The sequence below is a fragment of the Leptonychotes weddellii genome, chromosome 3, assembly GCF_054177405.1.
Source record: "Leptonychotes weddellii isolate Sample4059 chromosome 3, ASM5417740v2, whole genome shotgun sequence".
Taxonomy (NCBI): domain Eukaryota; kingdom Metazoa; phylum Chordata; class Mammalia; order Carnivora; family Phocidae; genus Leptonychotes; species Leptonychotes weddellii.
This window is the reverse complement of record NC_138371.1, coordinates 73,850,537-73,870,409: the sequence shown is the minus strand read 5'-3', so window position 1 is coordinate 73,870,409 and position 19,873 is coordinate 73,850,537. Positions and strand designations below refer to the sequence as shown.

General features: G+C 43.0%; 1 protein-coding gene across 2 annotated transcripts in view; it reads left to right on the top strand.

Annotated features, from left to right (window-relative positions):
• The window catches only part of KIF5C (kinesin family member 5C), a 171,810-nt gene that overhangs the window by 116,541 nt on the left and 35,396 nt on the right, over positions 1 to 19,873 (top strand). For both annotated transcript variants that reach the window (XM_081814471.1, XM_081814470.1), the window contains exons 12-16: positions 3,302 to 3,477; positions 8,671 to 8,739; positions 10,645 to 10,851; positions 12,987 to 13,133; positions 19,611 to 19,799. In XM_081814471.1, the coding sequence (XP_081670597.1) occupies positions 3,302 to 3,477; positions 8,671 to 8,739; positions 10,645 to 10,851; positions 12,987 to 13,133; positions 19,611 to 19,799 (788 nt within the window). The remainder of the gene's footprint in view (positions 1 to 3,301; positions 3,478 to 8,670; positions 8,740 to 10,644; positions 10,852 to 12,986; positions 13,134 to 19,610; positions 19,800 to 19,873) is intronic.

Sequence of the window (19,873 nt, the reverse complement as noted above, 5' to 3'; positions counted from 1 at the left end):
TTGCAGCTGTTGTCTGCCTTGTTACAATCAGTTGTTCCGTAATCGCCTCGTGGGGGCTTCTCTGGAGACTCAGTCCACTGCAGTGCAGGGAATATTCACGATTAACGTGGTGAGATTGCCATGGAGACAGATTGCCGAGTGTCAGGTCTTGCATAGCGTTGGGAATTTACAATCCCCAGGCGTGTTTGTGAGCTGGACAGTGTAGTTAGCAGGGACGCTTCTGGAAGTCATTTCCTCGGTCCTTTGAAGGGTAGCAGTGTTTGGGGAAACCAGCCCTCGGTTCCTCTCTGGGCAGGAGCTGTGCTCTCCCATAGAAGCCTGCTGCTTTTGTTCCTGCTTGTTGCTGCTTTGTTCTCGGCCTGAACGGTTGCTGTAAAAAATAATCCTGACTGCCTGACCTTTGGAATATAAACTGGGAAGAGCTCCTTGTTTAGATGCAGCTTTGTAGGGGACATGTTGATGCTTTGATTCGTAGAATTGTTTAAGAGAAACCAGAAAGTCTGCTGTAGGTTTCGAATATTGTTTTAGTAATAATAAAAATAAAGCTGAAAGGGACTTGGCATAGCTACATTGTGTTTTATTTTTGGAACTGAGCTACAACCACAAAGGTATTATGAAGACCTCAGGAACAATAATCTCAGAATAAGTAAAAATATCTGCAAAGCCTGAAGAGTTAACAGTTTGTTAGGGAGAGGACGGGGTCAGAGATGGACCTTAAACAATAATACCTTTTGTGTGTGTGGTTTTTTTACATATACTATGTTAATTCAATCTTTAAAACAATGCCGTGTTAAAGGCATTATTTATTTATTTTTTCTTTTACGGAAAAGGCAAACCAAGAGGTGAAGCCGGAGATGGGCTTGTGATTAATTAGTCAGTGAGAAGGTGCCGTGTGGCTCAGCGTCCTGCCACAGCACTGGAGATGTTATGCGGTTTGTTGATTACTCTCAGGGTGCCTTGTAGCAGCGTTGGCTGGCTTGATGGACTGCGCTATTCTTGGACAACTCTGGTACTCAGTGATGCTGTGATTCCTCAGTGGGACAAGAGGGCAGATTTAGGGTCACTTGCTGCTGGGTTATAGGGGTTCATCCCTGGGCTCCTTGGCTCACTCCAGCCTCGTGGTGGCGCTGACTCTCAGCCATGTGGAACCAAAAAACACGGGGACTGGGTCTCTTCCAGCTGTGTTTGTATCTCACCTCTGCACTTGGGGCCAGTTGGCGTAGGATAATAGGACTATGTTCTGCCTGGTTTCTGGTCTAGTACTGTTAAGAATTTCACCATCATGCTTAAGCTGAAAGATAAAATTCATGCTGCACTGGATTGCCCTGTTCACAAAGTTCAGAAGGTAGAGCTGAAAAATTAGAGATATGGTCATAACCCAAATAGGGGAAAGATTTATGAAAATGTTTGTGGTCACTTTCTCTGGAGAAGGAACAGAATTGGGAGGTAGGGGTGAAGGAGGGCTTTATAGTTTTTGTGTATGTAATCTGTGGTTAGAAAAAGATAGATATATATATTTAAGCAAAAAAAAAAAAAATCCTTGGGAACTAGAACATGGTACTGCTTTTATAGCCTGTGGATTTAGCAGACTGTAGAGAATATACATCCTTTAATTGGATGAAATCCAGTCTGCACACTAAGGTCGTTGATGGATGTTTTAAACTAGGAATTGGAACTGAATGAAATATTGATTTGGTTCAGGTTCAGTTCAAAGGCTACTCTGATATTCTGGTTTTGTCTCAGGTCAATAATTTTAGAAAAAGGCGTAGGTACAGTACAGTCTGGTTGAGCTTCAGATGAAACAAGGGTTGACTCAGTCTTATATTCAGCAAAGGAATACTTTATTCCAGGTTCTGCTTCAAATGGAACTGTGATACAAAAACGAAATCACTGGATGTTAATTTTATGTGACAGGGAGGCCTTCCTACCATTTTGTAATTATCAGGTGAGATAATGAAATCTTAAGCAGCAAAGCTAACCCATCACAGAGTGTTTTGTTTATATTGAGATAAATGTGTACAATGTTCAAGCTGCTTCCTTGAGGCATGATGCATACTGCTAATGAAGCCACAGATGAGGGGATCCAGTTTTTTTGTTTTTTTGTTTTTTTGTGTGTGTGTGGGTGGGTTTTTTGTTTTTTTTGTTTTTTTTTGTTTTTTTTTGAGAAATTCCCTTTGTCTTAGGGCAGTTTTCCTGGGGACTTTCCACAAAATGCATTTTATGGGCTGAGAGCCGGGTGAGGCTTGGAACATTGCAGATGCTCACTGATTGTAGCAAACTGAGTATGAAGTTGATGGTAAACATTGTGATGGAAAAGTGTACTTGGTTTTAGTTTGCTTTCCAAAAAGATGTTTGAGAGACTCAGTTGGGCCACATGGTTTTCATAGACTCCTTTTTATGCAGTCTGTCTTTACAAGGTGATTTTCTTGTTGGGGCTGCCCAGTGACCAGCTTGAGAACTTCACTTTTCCCCCTCAATTTGAATAGTCAGGTTTGTTAATGCTTCCTTCAAAGGCCTGGACAAACACTGCTCTGCAGATTGAGAAGTGGTATGTGCTAGTCTGTAAACTGAGAAGTGGTATGCAGGGTCTCTGCACGATATTCTGGATTGGCTGCTTTTTTTTTCGTGGGTTTACTTGACATCATAAGAAATTATTCCATTTGAACTCTCCAGATGAGCCGATTAATTCTGACCTCCTAGGGGAGCGGATGGTAGTAGAATGTGTGTTTGTGCGATGTCAGTCAGAGCTCCTGGTTCCAGGGCTACCCTGGTTTTCTCCTTCAGTTTTGGAGATTCTGAAATTCAGAGGATTATGGCCCTGCAGTGTTCTCTTCAATAGTGGTGAATTTCTTTGATTTGGCTGTTTCTCCTAATGAAATGGTAACCTGATTAATTGGTAATTAGGATGCCTCAGAGGTCTGTTTCCCTGTGAATCAACCACCAGATAGAATGTGATTCTAGTAATACCCCAGAATATTCCCCAACAAAAGGAAAGTGTATGCAAAAAATTCTGGATGTCACTGCAAGCTGTATTAGTTAAGAGTGGTTGGTAGTGCCAGGGTACTTAAGTGATGCATCACGAGAGAGGAAGTATTATATAGCCATCTTCTTCCTTAGACTAGTTTTGGTCAGTTAACTACAACCTTTCTTGTCAGATAGAAAGAACACAAGCTCCAACTCTCTACAGTAACTCTTTATTGTGTCCTCTGTGTCTTTTCAAGGGAGTGGCTATTTTTGGAACTCTTCCTATAGAGTTATATGCTGAATTTCTTCAATCCCCAAATCCTCTTGTGCTTTGCAGGAGAAGCTGTGCCTGAGGATGAACAGATCAGTGCTAAGGACCAGAAAACCCTGGAGCCCTGTGATAACACCCCCATCATAGACAATATTGCTCCTGTTGTTGCTGGCATCTCTGCAGAGGAGAAGGAGAAGTATGATGAGGAGATCTCCAGTCTCTACAGACAGCTGGATGATAAGGTCTGTAGCCAGAGATTATAGTCCTCACTCCGGCACCTAGACTAAAGGTGGCAGGTCCTAGAGCTATTGGCCCCATGGGCTGCAGACTGATGTTTATGTCTATCTTCCTAATATCTACCCTAGCTCTCGATTGGGCAGACTCAGGGAACTTGAATCTTGTGGAATGGAAACTTCCATGGAAGTTTGATTGGAAGACTAGAGAGTTGGTCTAGATAGAGAGCTAGTCTTCACTTCTGGACATGGGACCGGGGCTAATCACGGCAGGAGAGTGGGGGTGGCGTGAGTGTGCACGATCTTCGTTTAATTGTCCCTTCTGTTTTTCTCTGGGCCTGTGCCTCACCTCTTGAAAACTTCAACAGTAGTGCCAGCTGTAGGGGCAGGGTGGGGTCTCCTAAAGCTAAATGTGTTCTTTCATCCTGGAGCTCTCAGGCCCTGGCATGAGGAACCAATGGTAGTGGCGTGTGGTCTGACAGCTTTTTCTTTACCGGTAAATCCGTTTTCAGCGGCATACTCTTGAATGAAGTAGTTGGAACATGCTGTCCGGTTAGTCCAATTTTATGGCAAACTTTCGGGACTCAAATAGTCATGTAAATGTACAAGTTGGACCAGAGGAAAAGAGACCGTGGAGAACAGTGTATATCGTTCATCCCCAGTGAAGGTCGGGTTAGGAATGCCAGAGGCATAGGAAATTAAATTGATGTCTCACGTGATCTTGGCGTATTGCCCTTGGAATATTCTAAATCCTTTCAGTTCATTCCATCACGGTTGCTGGTATTTTTAGTCTGATTTCATCTTTTCTGCTGTGGTTCGGCTCAGAGTGCTTGGGGACACCTCCGGTTTGGCTGAAACAGCTTTGTTATGTTAACATTGTCATTAATCTTATAGGCCTATCTATTCTGAGTGAAGCTCAGTCTGCATCACCTTTACAAGCAAAATGTGAGGCTAGTTCTGCTTATCTGTGACTCTGGGAATTCACATTGTAACCACAGCAGTAAACTGGGGGCACCCTACCCTTCTGGTAACCTATTTAATGAGATATTCACACCCGTGAGAGCTGGGTTAATTGCCCTTTAGGCACTTGACATACTGTTATCCTTCCATTTCTAACCAGATATGATTATGCAAAACGTCAAAGTAAGAGAAAAAGAAGATCAGTAGTAAGTTAACAGTGTATGCAAGTTCTCGATTTCTCCAAAGAAATGCTATTGTTTAAACATACTGCAATTTTCTTTTTCATTTTAAAATTGATGGGTTCACTTTAGTAAAACCAAAGAATTTTGGATGAGGGATGATAACCTGATTCTATACTTTGTTTTCTATGAATAGACTCCTGCCATAGTTGGAATTGGGATCATCTACTTTGGTAGCATAAGGAGCATTCACTGATCCGAGAGAAATGTTAGGGTCTTGAATGCAGCTTCTGAGATGTAGCGATGAGGACTGAGTCATGAAAGGGGAAAATGCCATGCCTTGGGGGTATTCAGTTGGTAGCTGGCAGAGCTGAACCTAGAGTCTCTGCCTCCTGATGACAAGCCTAGGACACTTCCTGTTATATCATTTTCCTATAGCACATGCTTTGAAGACCCTCTAAAGCACACATTTTGAGGTTAGCATTTGTGGTCTATCACAGGGGGTTGCTGAGATCTGAGAGAGTACTGAGCCCACAAGCCTCAGCCAGAGAGGGCACCAAAGCTGGTGGTCTGACCTTAGAGACTCTACCCATGGACTGCCTGATTATGTCTTATCAGCTGTCATTCTTATTTGTCCTCCTCTTAAAGGTTCTAGAAGGTATTTCATGCTTCTGTTGGGATAGGTAGTTTGATACCTTTGAGAAAACATGAGTTGGGACAGGGCATCTTCATAGATTATTGAGTGGTGGAGCTGAAAGTACCTGGGTCCAGGTGAGAAGCTCGCCCAGTTGTGTGGGGGTTACGTGACTTGCCCAAGTTTGTATCACCTGTAGGTGGCAGAGGGGGAACGGGGTTGTGTATCTTCTGACTCCCAGTGCTGTGGTATTAGCCCTTTAAATGAGGAACGTGTCAACCCTCATGAATCTAATTAGAATGTGGTGGGAGAAAGACTACACGATCTCCTCCCAGCCGCCCCCTCTGCCCCTCTGTCCTGTCCCTCCAGGGGTCTGAGGACAGGTGCTGTCCCAGGCAGTACTGTGTGATGGAAAAACATACACTTTAGCGTCAGACTTGTGTCTTCATAATGCTGAGGCTTGGACTGATGAATGACCTACCCTGCTGAAGATGTTTTTCTCATCTGCAGCATGGGGCTCATATCTGTGCCCTCAAAAAGTTGCAGGAGGGATTACAGATTTCTAGTGTGTAGCAATTGCTCAATAAATAGTAGTTTCTTTCTCTTCTGGGTTCTGTTTACTTAACGGAGAACACCATCTTATGTGGTATGGGGGCGGTGCAGAGGTGGTTGCAAGCAGGGTTATAAGAAGAGCAAGTTGGTGTTGGCACTGTTTCTTTCATTTCTCATCTCCAATACTAGTGTTCTGTTGGAAATGTGTGAGAGGATTTACGTGTAAGTAGAAATATGTCGAACCGTATTTCACTGATTACCATTGCAACGAAAACATTTTTTGTAATTAAAGGTGGCCAGTGACCAACTGACAGCTCCCATTTCACATATAAGAAAATTCAAGAATAAGAATATTTTCTTTTTAAAGATTTTATTTATTTATTTGACAGAGAGAGACACAGCGAGAGAGGGAACACAAGCAGGGGGAGTGGGGGAGGGAGAAGCAGGCTTCCCGCGGAGCAGGGAGCCCGATGCGGGGCTCGATCCCAGGACCCTGGGATCATGACCTGAGCCGAAGGCAGACGCTTAACGACTGAGCCACCCAGGCGCCCCAAGAATATTTTCTGAAAAGTGCTTTGAGATCTGTTATATATGGACTAGGTCTTAAGAGTCAGCATCAGAGTGAGCATGTTCTAAGAAATGCACTTGAATGTATGGATATAGACTACACAGCACATTTTATTCTGGAAGTTTTGAAAAAAATTTAAAGATTATGGTAGACTCTGCTAATTCCTTGGAGAAGTTGCCTTAATAAAGGGTAAGTGCAGTCTTGGAGGGGTCTCTGGTACAAGTGATTCATGTTCTTACAGTGTAATCCTTGTTTCCTCACATCCTTCCCAGATGGACTGGTGGCCCTTGGTTTCTTGCTGTACCTCAAAAATCTTTGCACCTGGCTTTTCACCTGTCAGGGAGGAAGCCTACATTTTCAGGCTTTGAAGTGAACACAGTCTAAGAACAAAGGGCTGGCTTCACTGTTCTGCTGCTCTCCTGATTTCTCTCACTTGTAGCCCTTGCTTACGTATCCCAGGGGAAGGGATGGTAGCTCCCTGATGTTAAACTCCTTGAGTCTTTTATGTTAAGTTGTTTAATATTTATATGCCAAGGAACATAAACACAAAATTGTTCCTGGTAACTGACATTCTAAGTTTATAAAGTAGAAGAGGAAATAGTCTCCTAGTTGTGCAAGTACCATTTTTTGGCAGCTTCACTCTGGTGTAATTTCCCTAATTCTCCCGCCAGAAATCGGATTTGGGGAGGAAAGTCATGAGCATTTTACTGAACCATTAAAGAAACATGGGTGTGAAAAGTTCAGGTAGAAACAGGGCTCCCCAAACAGAGAAATAAGGCCCAAAGATGTTCTACACAAGGGAAAATGAGATACAGTCCTGTAATCCTGATTTTGGGATTTTCTTGCTTCACGGAAAGCATTCACTGTGACACTGAGTCAGTCCAATGTAAATATATGCATAGACACGACCAGATAGGCTAGGGAATATCCATCCCATGGACAACCGGGCTTCTGCGACCCAGGAGAGACCCTTGAGTCCACCCCCGTAACCTCACCTCTGGAAAAGCCAAAAGGTGCGGTGCAGAATTTTTCTGGGCTGCCCTGAGAACACCTGGCGGCACAGAGAAGGACCCCAAATACTGAATCTGACTCTGCTTGGGTTTAGAGCCTAGAAGTGTTATCAAATAGGATTTTCTCCTGTTTTTAAAGGAGGGTACACGTGAAGCCAAGTTGTTCTTCGCTGGCTAGGCTTCACATTTGCATTTGAATTCATGAAAATCTTTGTAGGGAAGGCCGAGCCCCCCGTGGTGAAATGTTGTCTGCCTGCTGCTTTGCCCAGGCTGGGTGGACGGCGCGCCCGGGGAGAGGCACACGCCTTAGCACCGGCCCGTGAGGCGGGGGAGGCGGGGGAGGCGGGGGAGGCGGGCGCTCTGGCTTTTGTGGCAGCAACACCTAGTGGCAGGAAATGAGAGTGAGGGAAGCAAATTGCCTTTGGGGAGATCATTTCCCACTTTAATGATAGGCCAGAAAGTAAGCATTACTTTCCCCCACTTCCTAGAGTTTTGTTTTGTTTTTTTAGACTGGCAAGAAAATTAACTTCTTTTTAATTTTTTTAAAGATTTTTTTTATTTATTCATTTGACAGAGAGAGACACAGAGAGAGAGAGGGAACACAAGCAGGGGGAGAGGGAGAGGGAGAAGCAGGCTTCCCGCCGAGCACGGAGCCCGATGCGGGACTCAATCCCAGGACCCTGGGATCATGACCCGAGCCGAAGGCAGACACTTAACGACTGAGCCACCCAGGCGCCCAAGAAAATTAACTTCTAATCAAGAGGGAGATCTGCTCATGCTGAAGATTAATTCTCTAGTGAATGTTTTCCCATCTCTCTAAGTAAGAGATTTGAGGTGGAAATATGGGTCGCTCCTACTGATCTCGTGGCAGCATTCCTGGTCATTGTGTTTGACGAGATTTGGAATATGAATATATTATAGTGCAGATGGTAGAAGTTCACTGCCTTATTTTTTGTTAGTGTCTTTGAATTGGGAGGGATAGCTCCAAAGTCCCTTTTGATTCCCAAACCCTAGATCTCTGATTTCTGGATGAACAGGAGTTGAGTTGAATGTGTAGGATATTATATATCCCAGAATACCCAGATGTTTCACCTGCTGAGAAAGATGGGCGCAGAGGTATTTTAACCAAATCAAGATCCCAGAGCCAGTCTCTTATCTATGGGGAAGCACCTCACCATTCCCTTCATCTTATTAACAAGCTTACAGCTGAGACCCTGGTATCCGAGTGTCGTCGGAAAACCAGGATATCAAAAATGACATAACTAACCCAAAAACATTAAACATGATGTTTCGTTTCAGGATGATGAAATTAACCAGCAGAGCCAGCTGGCTGAAAAGCTAAAGCAGCAGATGTTGGATCAGGACGAGGTAAAGAATGCAATAAATTTTTTTTATGAAGTTCTCTTATTACTCTTTGTTTTTGATGTTTGTTCCAGAAATTTAATTTGCAAAGAATTTTTTCAAAAATCATTGAATCATGTGGACATTTCTTGGTAGATTTCCTTTCAGTGCCTGTTAAAAGCTGATTTTGGAAAATAAATGTCTGACTTCGTAGAGTTCTGAGGTTTTTGAGAGTGAGTAGCTGGGTGCTACAGTTAGTCTTTGAAGAGCAGAGATAAAGGAGTTTGGTGGTTGGGCAAGGGTGATTCTAATTCCTCATACCCAGTGCCCAGCACTCCTGTTGCTTGCTGTTTTAGTTTTTTTCAGCTTTGAAATCAGCCGGCTCAGGTCTTTGATGTACACTGTGTTCTCGTGTTATCTTGTAGGAAGTAAAAAACCAAAAAAAAAAACCCCACAAAAAACAAAAGTAGAGATGGAGGGGAGGGGCAAGCAAAGAGGAAAGGTGCCTAAGTGCTTAACTAGTATGTGTTTGATACAGTAAAAAGGAGGCAAATTGTTTTCAGTCTTTCCCTGGATAGCATTTAGTTCTCCAGTGAATGTCTTTATTGTGTTGTGTTTTGCTAAGTATTTTACAAACAGGAACCTAAGCAAGGGATAGATAGCCAATCTGTCAAACATAGATGATTAGTGCTTCTCTTGCTGAGGACCATCAAAGTATTTTTTCTCTTTTATGCTTTAGGGTGCTTTCTGCTTTGTTGCTAAAATGCTATGGATTGGATCACCTGATACAATTCTAGCAGGTGGCTTGGGTTCATGACCTCAGTCCCAGCCTTCCCATAGACCTAATTCTCTCTATAGCCATGCCTTTCTTTTCTTCTTCTTTTTCTTTTTTTCCCTTCATTGCTCCAGGGCAATGATTATGCCCCCTGTCCAAACACTTTCCCTTGGCAGGGAGATCATCTATGCCTTTGCAATCAGATCAGTCATTTAAAATTGATTTTTCTCTTAGCTTTGGTTGGGTCTTCCATCTGCTTAGTGTTTCCTGCCTTCTTCCTCCCATTCTATTCCTTTGCATCTCTAACTTGGTACAACTGCCTATGATAAACTTACTTTGTGTAACATTTAAAACGCAGAATTTTTTTTCTATACTGCCAAGGCAGTATCTGTTCCATATAGGAAAATCAGAACATACAATAGGCACAAAGATAATGAAAGCATCCACAAGCCTACTCATTCACTTTTAACTAATGTTAATGTTTGGGATATATCCTTCTATACATTCACGATGAATATTAAGAAAAACTGACAGTTGTCCTTTTATGCTGTTTTGGTTGACTCTGAAATTGGCCTGTTTACCATGTGGAATAATGATAATGTTAACAAGCCATGCAAGTATTATCGTCCTCAGAGATGACTCCCTTCATTCTTTGTTCAGCATTTGGAAGAGCCAGCAGCTACTGACTGTAGGGATTTTTGATGTGTAATCAATTCTTTGAGTTCAGCCTATGCAGCTTTAAACTAAAAAATAAATTAAAAAAATAAAAAAATAAAATAAAAAAACCTGAAAGAAAAAGAAACAGATTTTTGAAGCCTCAATGCTATTTTTTTTTATTATCTAGATATACAGCAGAATTCCTAGTCATCCTGAGCATCCTATATCTACTTTGTTTTGAGAGTGAGTGTGTGAGTGGGGGCGGGAGAGGGCAAAGGGAGAGAGGGAATCTCAAGCAGGCTCCATGCTCAGCGTGGATCCCAACAGGGCTCAATATCATGACCCTGAGCCAAAATCAAGAGTCGACACTTCACCGACGGAGCCACCCAGGCGCCCCCCCACCCCAGTCTCTTTTTAAAATTACTTTATTTTGGATAGAGCACAGCCCAGAAACCCTTCAACATTACGTTTACCAGTTCCATACCATCTCATTTCCCCAGCTTTTGGCTTCCACGAGAAGAGACTATGAGAAGATCCAGGAAGAGCTGACACGTCTCCAGATTGAGAATGAGGCAGCCAAGGATGAAGTGAAGGAAGTTCTCCAGGCCCTAGAAGAGCTGGCTGTCAATTATGACCAGAAGTCTCAGGAAGTGGAGGACAAGACCAGGGCCAATGAGCAGCTGACTGATGAGCTGGCCCAGAAAACGGTTGGAGCATATGCGTCTAGGGGATGGGACTTTCGGCTGCCACTCCTGTACTTAATGTTGATGTCTGTTGACAGACACTATGTAGGGACGCAGTTGGCAGAGTGGTTTTTCAGTGTTAGAGGCATTCTCTGAAATCTTCCAATAATTGAAGTACTCCATGTAGGTGACTTTTGTCTACTCATTCCGGAACTGAGGATTGTTTTATATCCGGGGATTTTATAACGTTAGCAGGGATGCCTTGTGAATTGTCAAGGGAGTGCAGACTTTGGAGCCACAAAAAGCCTAGTTAACATGGTGACTTTACAACTGTGAGGCCTTAGTTGAGACATTTAAACTTTGTAAGTATTCATTCCCTTATCTGTAACTAATGGCATTAATAAAAGGCTCCTTTCAGTACGTGAGCATCAGAGACCATTGATACAAAGCACTTAGTGAAGGCCCGTGCATATGCTGCAATGCTAGTAAGTACATCGCAGATATTAGAGTACCAAGTGAGTGTGAGTGACCCATGGAAGGTATGGATTCCCCTTCTTGTTTACACCCTCCTGGATAAACCCATTCCTTCCCCACAACTTCCTGTCCTAGCCGAGGCCTGACGGTCCTGGTTGGTTTGTTGGCCTGTTTTAAGCCGGTGCTTCAGTCTGCCCATTTCCTAATTTTCAGATTCTCCTGGGGAAGGATGCAGGTTGTGCACAGTGAGCTAGCAGCAGGGCCAGCGAGCATTCGGTGAGGTGGCTGGCTGTGGGATGTTTCCATTTTGTCCTTTCTGCTTGGAAAACGGGTGGTGGGAAGCTGAGTGGCTGTAACTGGCTGCCCTTGGCACTTTGGCCCAATGGCCTGGTATCATGGGATTGTGCCCAGCCTGCTGGGTGGAAAACATCCAGTCCTCCTGGGCAAGGAGAAGCAGATGGTGCAGGAAAGCGCTAATCTGCTGACCGTAGAGCTGACGGGAAATGCTCCTAATTCTGTGTATGCAACTGCACGAAGGAAGGCTTTTTATAAATGGCTTCCCAAGATGGGAACTACTGCTTCTGTGGCCTTTAAACACTGAATGAAATAAGCAGTGGCAATGCCAAAACCAAACCAAAAAGAAGCAGGAAAACAAACCAGAAGTCACCTAGGAAAGGAGGAGACTTCGATTTTCTCTGCTTACTGTTTTCTGCAGGGTTCTTTAATGAGTCCTTCATATTAGTTGTATCTCAAAACAATGAAGCATTTTCCATAATACAGTTCTTATTTTCTGCCAAGCCCAAGGATTACTAGACTGGTTTAGAGTACTATTTTTAGTCAGATCCTGAAAAAATGCCCTAGTATAATAACCGAGTATGGCAGACTTGCATAATTTGCATTAAGCTCCATAGCTCTGTAATTTAGCGAAATTATTTTCTTTGTTGGCCGAGTTAGTACCAAGACGCCAAAATATGGCTATTCTGGTGATGTGGAGATTCGTTAAGTTAGTTAGTTCTAAATATCTACATACATGAGGGATGGAAAAGAGATGGGTTGTTGATGTTTGGCAGTAAAATGGAGCTACTGCTCTACACTAAGATGAAGACTTGGCCAGTTTTGAGAAGAGATGAAGAGTGTTCAATTCAGCTTCATTGGGAAGATGCGAAAACTTTTTAGTTGTTTTCTAAACTCAAGAATGTCTCTCTGGGCCTTCCTGACCCGTCTATTATGAAATCAGATGGGAATTTCTGGAAATGGTCCAGGGAGCAGGTTTGTTTGGATGTGGAGGTGGGGATGCTTGCAGGTGTGTTTGGACCCTGGAGAATGAGGCCTGAAACAGAACATCTCGTGGGTAGGAAGACACAATCACACCTTATCAGCCTGAGGGCTCCTTTTGGACTCTATTTTTAATATATTTTATATAATCTATTTTTAATTCTAATACTTTCACTGACCTGCAAATTGTCATGTGATATGTAGACATAACATATCAGGCCAGGTCAGATTCTCCTTTTTATCAAAGAAGGCGGTGCTATACTCTAGTTTGACTTAATAGGACTCTTTTGTTGAAATTGCATGAAATGGTAAAAAAACTCCATCCTACATTATGTTCTTATTCTTTGCAATGCAGTGGGTATGAATTGATGGGCAGCTCTTTTAATTTGCTGTTAAAATGTGTTTTTCAGACGACACTGACAACCACACAGAGGGAGCTGAGCCAGCTACAAGAGCTTAGCAACCACCAGAAAAAGAGGGCTACTGAGATCCTGAATTTGCTGTTGAAGGATCTGGGGGAGATAGGTGGAATTATCGGCACCAATGATGTGAAGACTGTAAGCCAGCCCCTCTCTTATCCTCTCTACCTGCTCCTATAATGGTGTGATCCTAAACAAGCAGGATCTGTGTTTTATTCTCCTAAGTATCCAGTGCTCAGCGTAGCACTTTGCACCTGCCGCATGCTTGGTAATACTGGAATGGACAAACCAAGGGCTGATTGAATGACTAAGTGAATGATTGGCTGGGTACCGCGGAGGAGAAAAAATTACCTTTCACATATAGGAAATGTCTTCAAATTTTGGTAGGCCTTATACACATCGGATTATTTCTCAAACTTATATGCTAATGTCACAGGAGTTTGGAATTGGATAGGTTAAGCAACACTTCCAGTCTCAGAACTGTGTTTCTCCTTTTCTGTGAAAACTCAACAGAATGAAAATTCCCTAGCCAATCAGTATGAATTAGAAAAGCTTTCAGCTGAAAGTAATAGGATTCTAACAGTGGCTTAAAAAATAAATCCACATTTAATTATTCACAGTATGAGAATTTTGTGGGGAATTTGCTATTCAGGTTGTGATCTGTATCACCTGGGAGTTTGTTGGAACTATAGACTCTTGGCCACTGCAGACCTACTGAAATTAGAATCTGCATTTTAACAAGTTTGCCCGGGTCAGTCTAACCTTATTCAAGTTTCAGAAGCAAATTTTGATCCAGTGTCTCAACAATGTCAAGGATTCAGGCCTTTTCTTTCTTTCCTTTCTGCTTTCGTTAGCTTGTCACCTTTTGACATCTGCAGACGTTTGTGTCATGATATAACAGGACAGCCACTATAGCATCAACCGTCTTCTCTTCACACAGCCACATCCAAGGCAGGATGGGCTGAAGGGGCAGCCAGCTCTCATCAGGAGGGAACTATATCCCATAAGTTCCTAGTAGATGTCCCCTTATACCTTATTAGCCAGCATTGGGTCCTATGGTCACCCCAAATTGCAAGAGAAAACGGGAAAGCAAAGAAAATAGTACTGCTCTCATTGGCTTCAGCCAACCGTGATTAAGTCCCTGGAGTTGTGCACATTGGTACCACTGACAGCAAGGAAGTAAGGGAGGTGGGGAGAAGGGGGGGGTATGAAATTGTCCGTGAGCTAGGAACAGAGGGACAAGGGCGCGCACAGAATGTCATCAGCCAAGAACAATTATCAGTTAGCTGCAGCATGGAGAGAGAGAGATCTAAGATGGAGATTTTTTTAAAATAGCTTTATAAGGGTATAGTCTGAAAAGTTTTGATATATTATACTCTCATAAAACCATTACCACGGTAAGATAATGAACGTATCCATCACCCTCAACGGTGTTTGGGACTGTTTCTGGTCTCTAGTCTATTTTATTGATCTAATTGTTACGCTAAAACCACACCGTTTTGATTCCTGTAGCTTTGTAACAATAACACCGCCCCAGGTACAGTGTAACCACTGATGCATGGGGCGGATTTTGGCAAGCCAAGGAATGGTATTACATTGCTCGGCTGCCGCTTCCAGAGCCCCTGAAATCAAACTCTTTGAGGTTAGCCTTTTAAAAGGCTGAGTTCTACATCAGTCTGCTTTGTGGGAACACTCAGGTTTTGAGCTGGGATTGTTAAATAGTAGAAAACGCCCCCCAATTCCTTCTGTTTATAGACACTTTTGGGAAACATAGAAATCCCTTCTTTGATGATATCACAGATCTAGGCTTAGAGTATACGACCTCTTGTAAACCTAATCATTCTTGCATAGAACCTCTGTTGTAACTGAATATTTCATGAATCTTTGCGAATGAATCTAATTTTAGCACAGAATTCTCAGATACTATAAGATTAACCCTATTCAGCTCCAGTTTGGTGGCTTTATGTTTGGGGATTTAATTTTTAGAAGCATGGATTGGTGTTGCACTTCTGAGGTTTGGGTGATTAAGTGGCCCATGCAATATGAAGGTGGAGCTGATTTATGAGAAGTTGGTGCCTGCTGCTGATAACGATAAAGGGAGATATTTTTATGCTATGTTCTAAAATAGAGCTGATGAGAAATGCTAATGAAATCAAGGAGTGTCTGGGTGCTTCGGCATTAAAAAAAGAGTCTTTACCTTTGGGAATCTGAAGTATGATTGAGATCATTTTTAAGTACTTAGCTGGATGTTTTCAAGATATTTTTGGATTCCAGACATTGGATGCCTTAATTTCATTGATAACTAGTTATTTTCATTGATAATTCTCACTCATAGAGTATCATATTCTTAATCACTCTGAGTTTTTTTTCTTTACAGTTATGATTTAATCATTAGGGGAACGAGAGCTAAAGGGTAGGAGCTGTGTGACTTTGGGCAATTCACTATACTTCGCAGGCTTCATTTTCCTGATTTGTGCAATGACAAGATGAGCCCACATTATCTTGCAGGTTGTCAGCTCAGAAATTGCATGAGTTATACATATATTTCTTAGATCTACATTGTGGCTATAGAGTATTGGTTATGAGTACTCAATTGATAGAATTCTTTTTTTTTTTTTTAAAGATTTATTTATTTATTTGAGAGAGCGAGAATGAGAGAGAGTACATGAGAGGGGGGAGGGTCAGAAGGAGAAGCAGACTCCCTGCCGAGCAGGGAGCCCGATGCGGGACTTGATCCCGGGACTCCAGGATCATGACCTGAGCCGAAGGCAGTCGCTTAACCAGCTGAGCCACCCAGGCGCCCTTGATAGAATTCTTTTATTGAAGAAAATGATCAGATCAGGGAGACCTTTGTCAGTGATCTTGTTTTTCTTCCTAAAACCCTATTCAGTTCCCACACGGTGCCTCCTGGGATGAGGGGAAAAAATACTCTCATTTCCAGAATATAACATGCCCAGACAGCAGGGAAACAAAAGAACCCATATTTCTCCAGCTCTGTCATGTCTTAAAACATTTTCAGAGCCCAGGCAGTACTTTGTTTAGTCTACAAAACAAGATGAGACCGCCCAGTGATGAGATGAGCCTAGAGTTCACTTTCTCTGGATTTATTAGTGAGCTTCCTCTTTTTGTCTTTTGCCTATGTCACCAGGCTTTCTTTCTTTTTATTTTTTTTAAGATTTTATTTATTTATTTGAGAGAGAGAGAAAGAGAAAGCACGAGCAGGAGGGAAGGGTAGAGGGAGAAGCAGGCTTCCCGCGGAGCAGGGAGCCCAACGCGGGGCTCGATCCCAGGACCGTGGGATCATGACCTGAGCCGAAGGCAGACGCTTAACTGACTGAGCCACCCAGGCGCCCCAACCAGGCTTTCTTTAAAACAAAGTTTTCCAGAAGTCTAGAATAGAAAGTTGAGGTTACTCTACTGATTTTCATTTACTCTAATGAAATGGATTGGATTAGCTGCCAGATTTTCTTTCGACTCTGGGTCTGGGTGAGGTGGAGGTGAAGAATTTCAGGTAGAGGAGGGGCCCTGGGCCCCAGCAGCCTTTCACAGGGACCTTTCTGTGGCTGGGCCAGAGATGCAGATAAACTGCTCCAGATTCTGGGCCTGAAATCAACCCTCACCATCAACAGCTCCATTCCTATCAGCCTCTTCCAGACAGCCTTGGGTCTGTTGGGGCCAGGCTCTTGCTGCCAGGCAGGCTTGCTTCTCCAGTCCCCTCCTGCCTATCAAGCTCTTGGAAACAACCAAATCATGACTTAGCTCTGTACCGTACTGACAAAGAAAATGGACATTTCTGAACATTAAAAAAGAAAAAAAAAGACTTCTAGTCCCATTCTGACTTTTAGGTGTTGGAATGTGAACAGTCACCTCACTTACCTTTTACTTGGCCTAGAAATGGCACCTTACACAATAACTCCATACTCCTGAGCCCTGGGGTGGGTAGGGATGGGGGTGACTCCTTGGTAGACAGGGTAGGAGGGGCAGGCAGCACCTGCATGCCCATGTAAAAGCAGCCTCTTCTCCTGGATTAGTCAGCTCTACTGGATCACACAGCTTTAGTGTATACTGCTGGAGTCGTTGTCAGACCCAGGGGAGAGTTAGAAATAACATGTTAGGTACAAACTTGATTCTCCCTTTTGAAATAACAGTGTACTGGGATTACTAAAAACTTTGAATTTACTTGAATGATTGAATATATGAACTCTTAAGTGGTTAAGACAAAACAAAACAAAAACAAAACAAAAAAAACCTTTAGGGTAAAACCATTTGGAGTAACTTTTTTTGTTGTTGTTGCCCATCAGATTCAAAATCTCCTCTTAGATTTCCTAGGACACAAGTAGGCTCCAGAAGTTATGGTTCTGGTTTGGGGGGGAAAAAACATCCAGCTTTCATTTTGGAGGAAGCCCATTATTGTGTGTACTATTCTACTCTTCCCCAGTGCACACGGGATCTGGGCATGGCGTACAAAGTGTCCTTGTCTAAAGACAGAGCTGGAGAGGAGGAGGTGTTTGTTCTCTTCCCCAAATGCCCTACTTGTTGGTCCAGTGGTGGTTTCCCACCAGGAGCGGGGGGAGGTTGTGAACTCCACATGAAAGAGATGAATGTTCACTTACCTGTCTATAGAAGCTAGACAAATATATAGGACATACCAGGGGAGGCTAAAGAACAAGCTTCTTGTCTCTGTTCCACGTTGGGCCAATCACAAAGGCAGAGGACAAAACTGCACTGAAAGATTGGGGGCGTTTCTCACCCGTTCTCTTCATGCTATTGGGTTGTAAGAAGGAATGCGATGAAGAATGGTGTTGGTAGGGAACTCATTATTGGCAGGCAGAATTAGAAGTGGCTCAGCAAGAACCTCCATTAAAATAAAACTGTAGGTTTTCTTGCTGTTAACATAGGTTCTGCTTTGTGTTGATTTGACACTGTTGTCATTTAACACGAATACTGTTGTGGAATCCTAGGGGAAGGTTGACACCAAGTTACAGGCACTCAGTGTGGTCTGGTATACTTCCTATCTGCTACCAATTTTCAGGGTTGATACACGATTCCATATTCCTAGCTCTTAAATGTTTACAGAAAAAAAAAATCATATGATGAGTTAATGACAGCAATGATGACAAAAGTGGGCAGTTATAACGTACTGTGGAACATTAAAACCATATTTGGAATCATGGTCTTAGACCGGATTGAAGCTTCTATTTGTGGGCTGGGTATTGGACGGCGCTCTTGTGTTCTCCTGAGGTGCTAGGCTGCCCTCTGGTGGTTAAACAAAATATGCACACAGTTACTTTGCTCCTCTGATTAATCGACCTTCAAGAGCATGTTTGCATCTTGAGAGCAAATGCGTTTCTATCCCAAGTATCTTGCTTCAGTTTTTGTTTCCGTTTGAGCTCTGAAACTCAGATGCCAATATGAGATCATGCAGAAATTCTGGCTTTCAGAATCTTTCTTTCTAAAGGTGGATTTAGACTGTTAAACTCTCAGGTAATTTTATTTATTTATTTGAGAGAGAGCAGCGGGGAGGGGCAGAGCAAGAGGGAGAAGGCGTCTCAAGGAGATTCTGCGCTGAGCACAGAGCCCGATGCGGGGCTCCATCCTATGACCCTGAGATCATCACCTGAGCTGAAACCCAAGAGTCAGATGCTTAACCAACTGAGCCACTCAGGTGCCCCGCTCAGATGATTTTAAATAATATAAGCTAGATTCTTGTCTCCTTGGAAGGGGCAGGCACATAGAGACAGGGAAATATTGATTGGTAATAAACGAAGTCATGTAGGAAAATGTTTACCTAAAAGGGCATTTGGTAACGGCACATTCTTTTTTTTTTTTTAAAGATTTTTATTTATTTGACAGAGAGAGACACAGTGAGAGAGAGAGCACAAGCAGGGGGAGTGGGAGAGGGAGAAGCAGGCTTCCTGGTGAGCAGGGAGCCTGATGTGGGCCTCGATCCCAGGACCCTGGGATCATGACCTGAGCCGAAGGCAGACACCTAACGACTGAGCCACCCAGGCGCCCAGTAACGGCACATTCTTAATTCATTAGATTTTTGTTTGTTTTCTTAACTGAAGACTATATAGAAAATCCTTTTAATTTCAACCTTTCCTTATAGAAGCATATTCAAGACATTGGACTACTCTCTCTGAATAACAGACTATAGAGAACATAATTGAAATTTTGATTGGAGTTCTTATAGGGACGCAGAGTCACCTTTAGAAACACTAGGCCTTGCAACTATTCTAGAAATGTAAGGTATTGGATGTGGAAAGGAATACCTTTTCAGAGTTATCTCTTTTTTAATCTTCAGTGTCTTTCCCCTCTCATATCATGGCTTTCATCCTAAAAATTAATTGTAATGAAAGACCTGGCTGATTGAGGATTATATTTAGTAGAGGTTTTTTAATTCCATCTTACCCAAAGTTTCAGAAAACGTGGGCTATACTTATATAGTGAATATGTAGTAATATTTAGCTATCATTTTCAGCCTGTGGTCCTATAATTAGGGATTCCTGAACAGAAATCCAAAGACATCTTGAGGCTCCGTGGACAGATTTTCGGGGCCCCATGACTCTCTGGGAATTGTAAGCAATAGTTGAGTTCATTCCCTCCTGTGCTCAGTTGGCAGACGTGAACGGAGTCATTGAGGAGGAATTCACCATGGCCCGCCTGTACATCAGCAAGATGAAGTCGGAGGTCAAATCCCTGGTGAACCGCAGCAAGCAGCTCGAGAATGCCCAGATGGACTCCAACAGGAAGATGAGTGCCAGCGAGCGGGAACTGGCAGCGTGTCAGCTGCTCATCTCCCAGGTAGGTCACCCTTTTCCCCTCATTTCACTCCCCTGACCTCCTGAAATCTGCTTCCTCTGTGTTCTTCCTGGGTC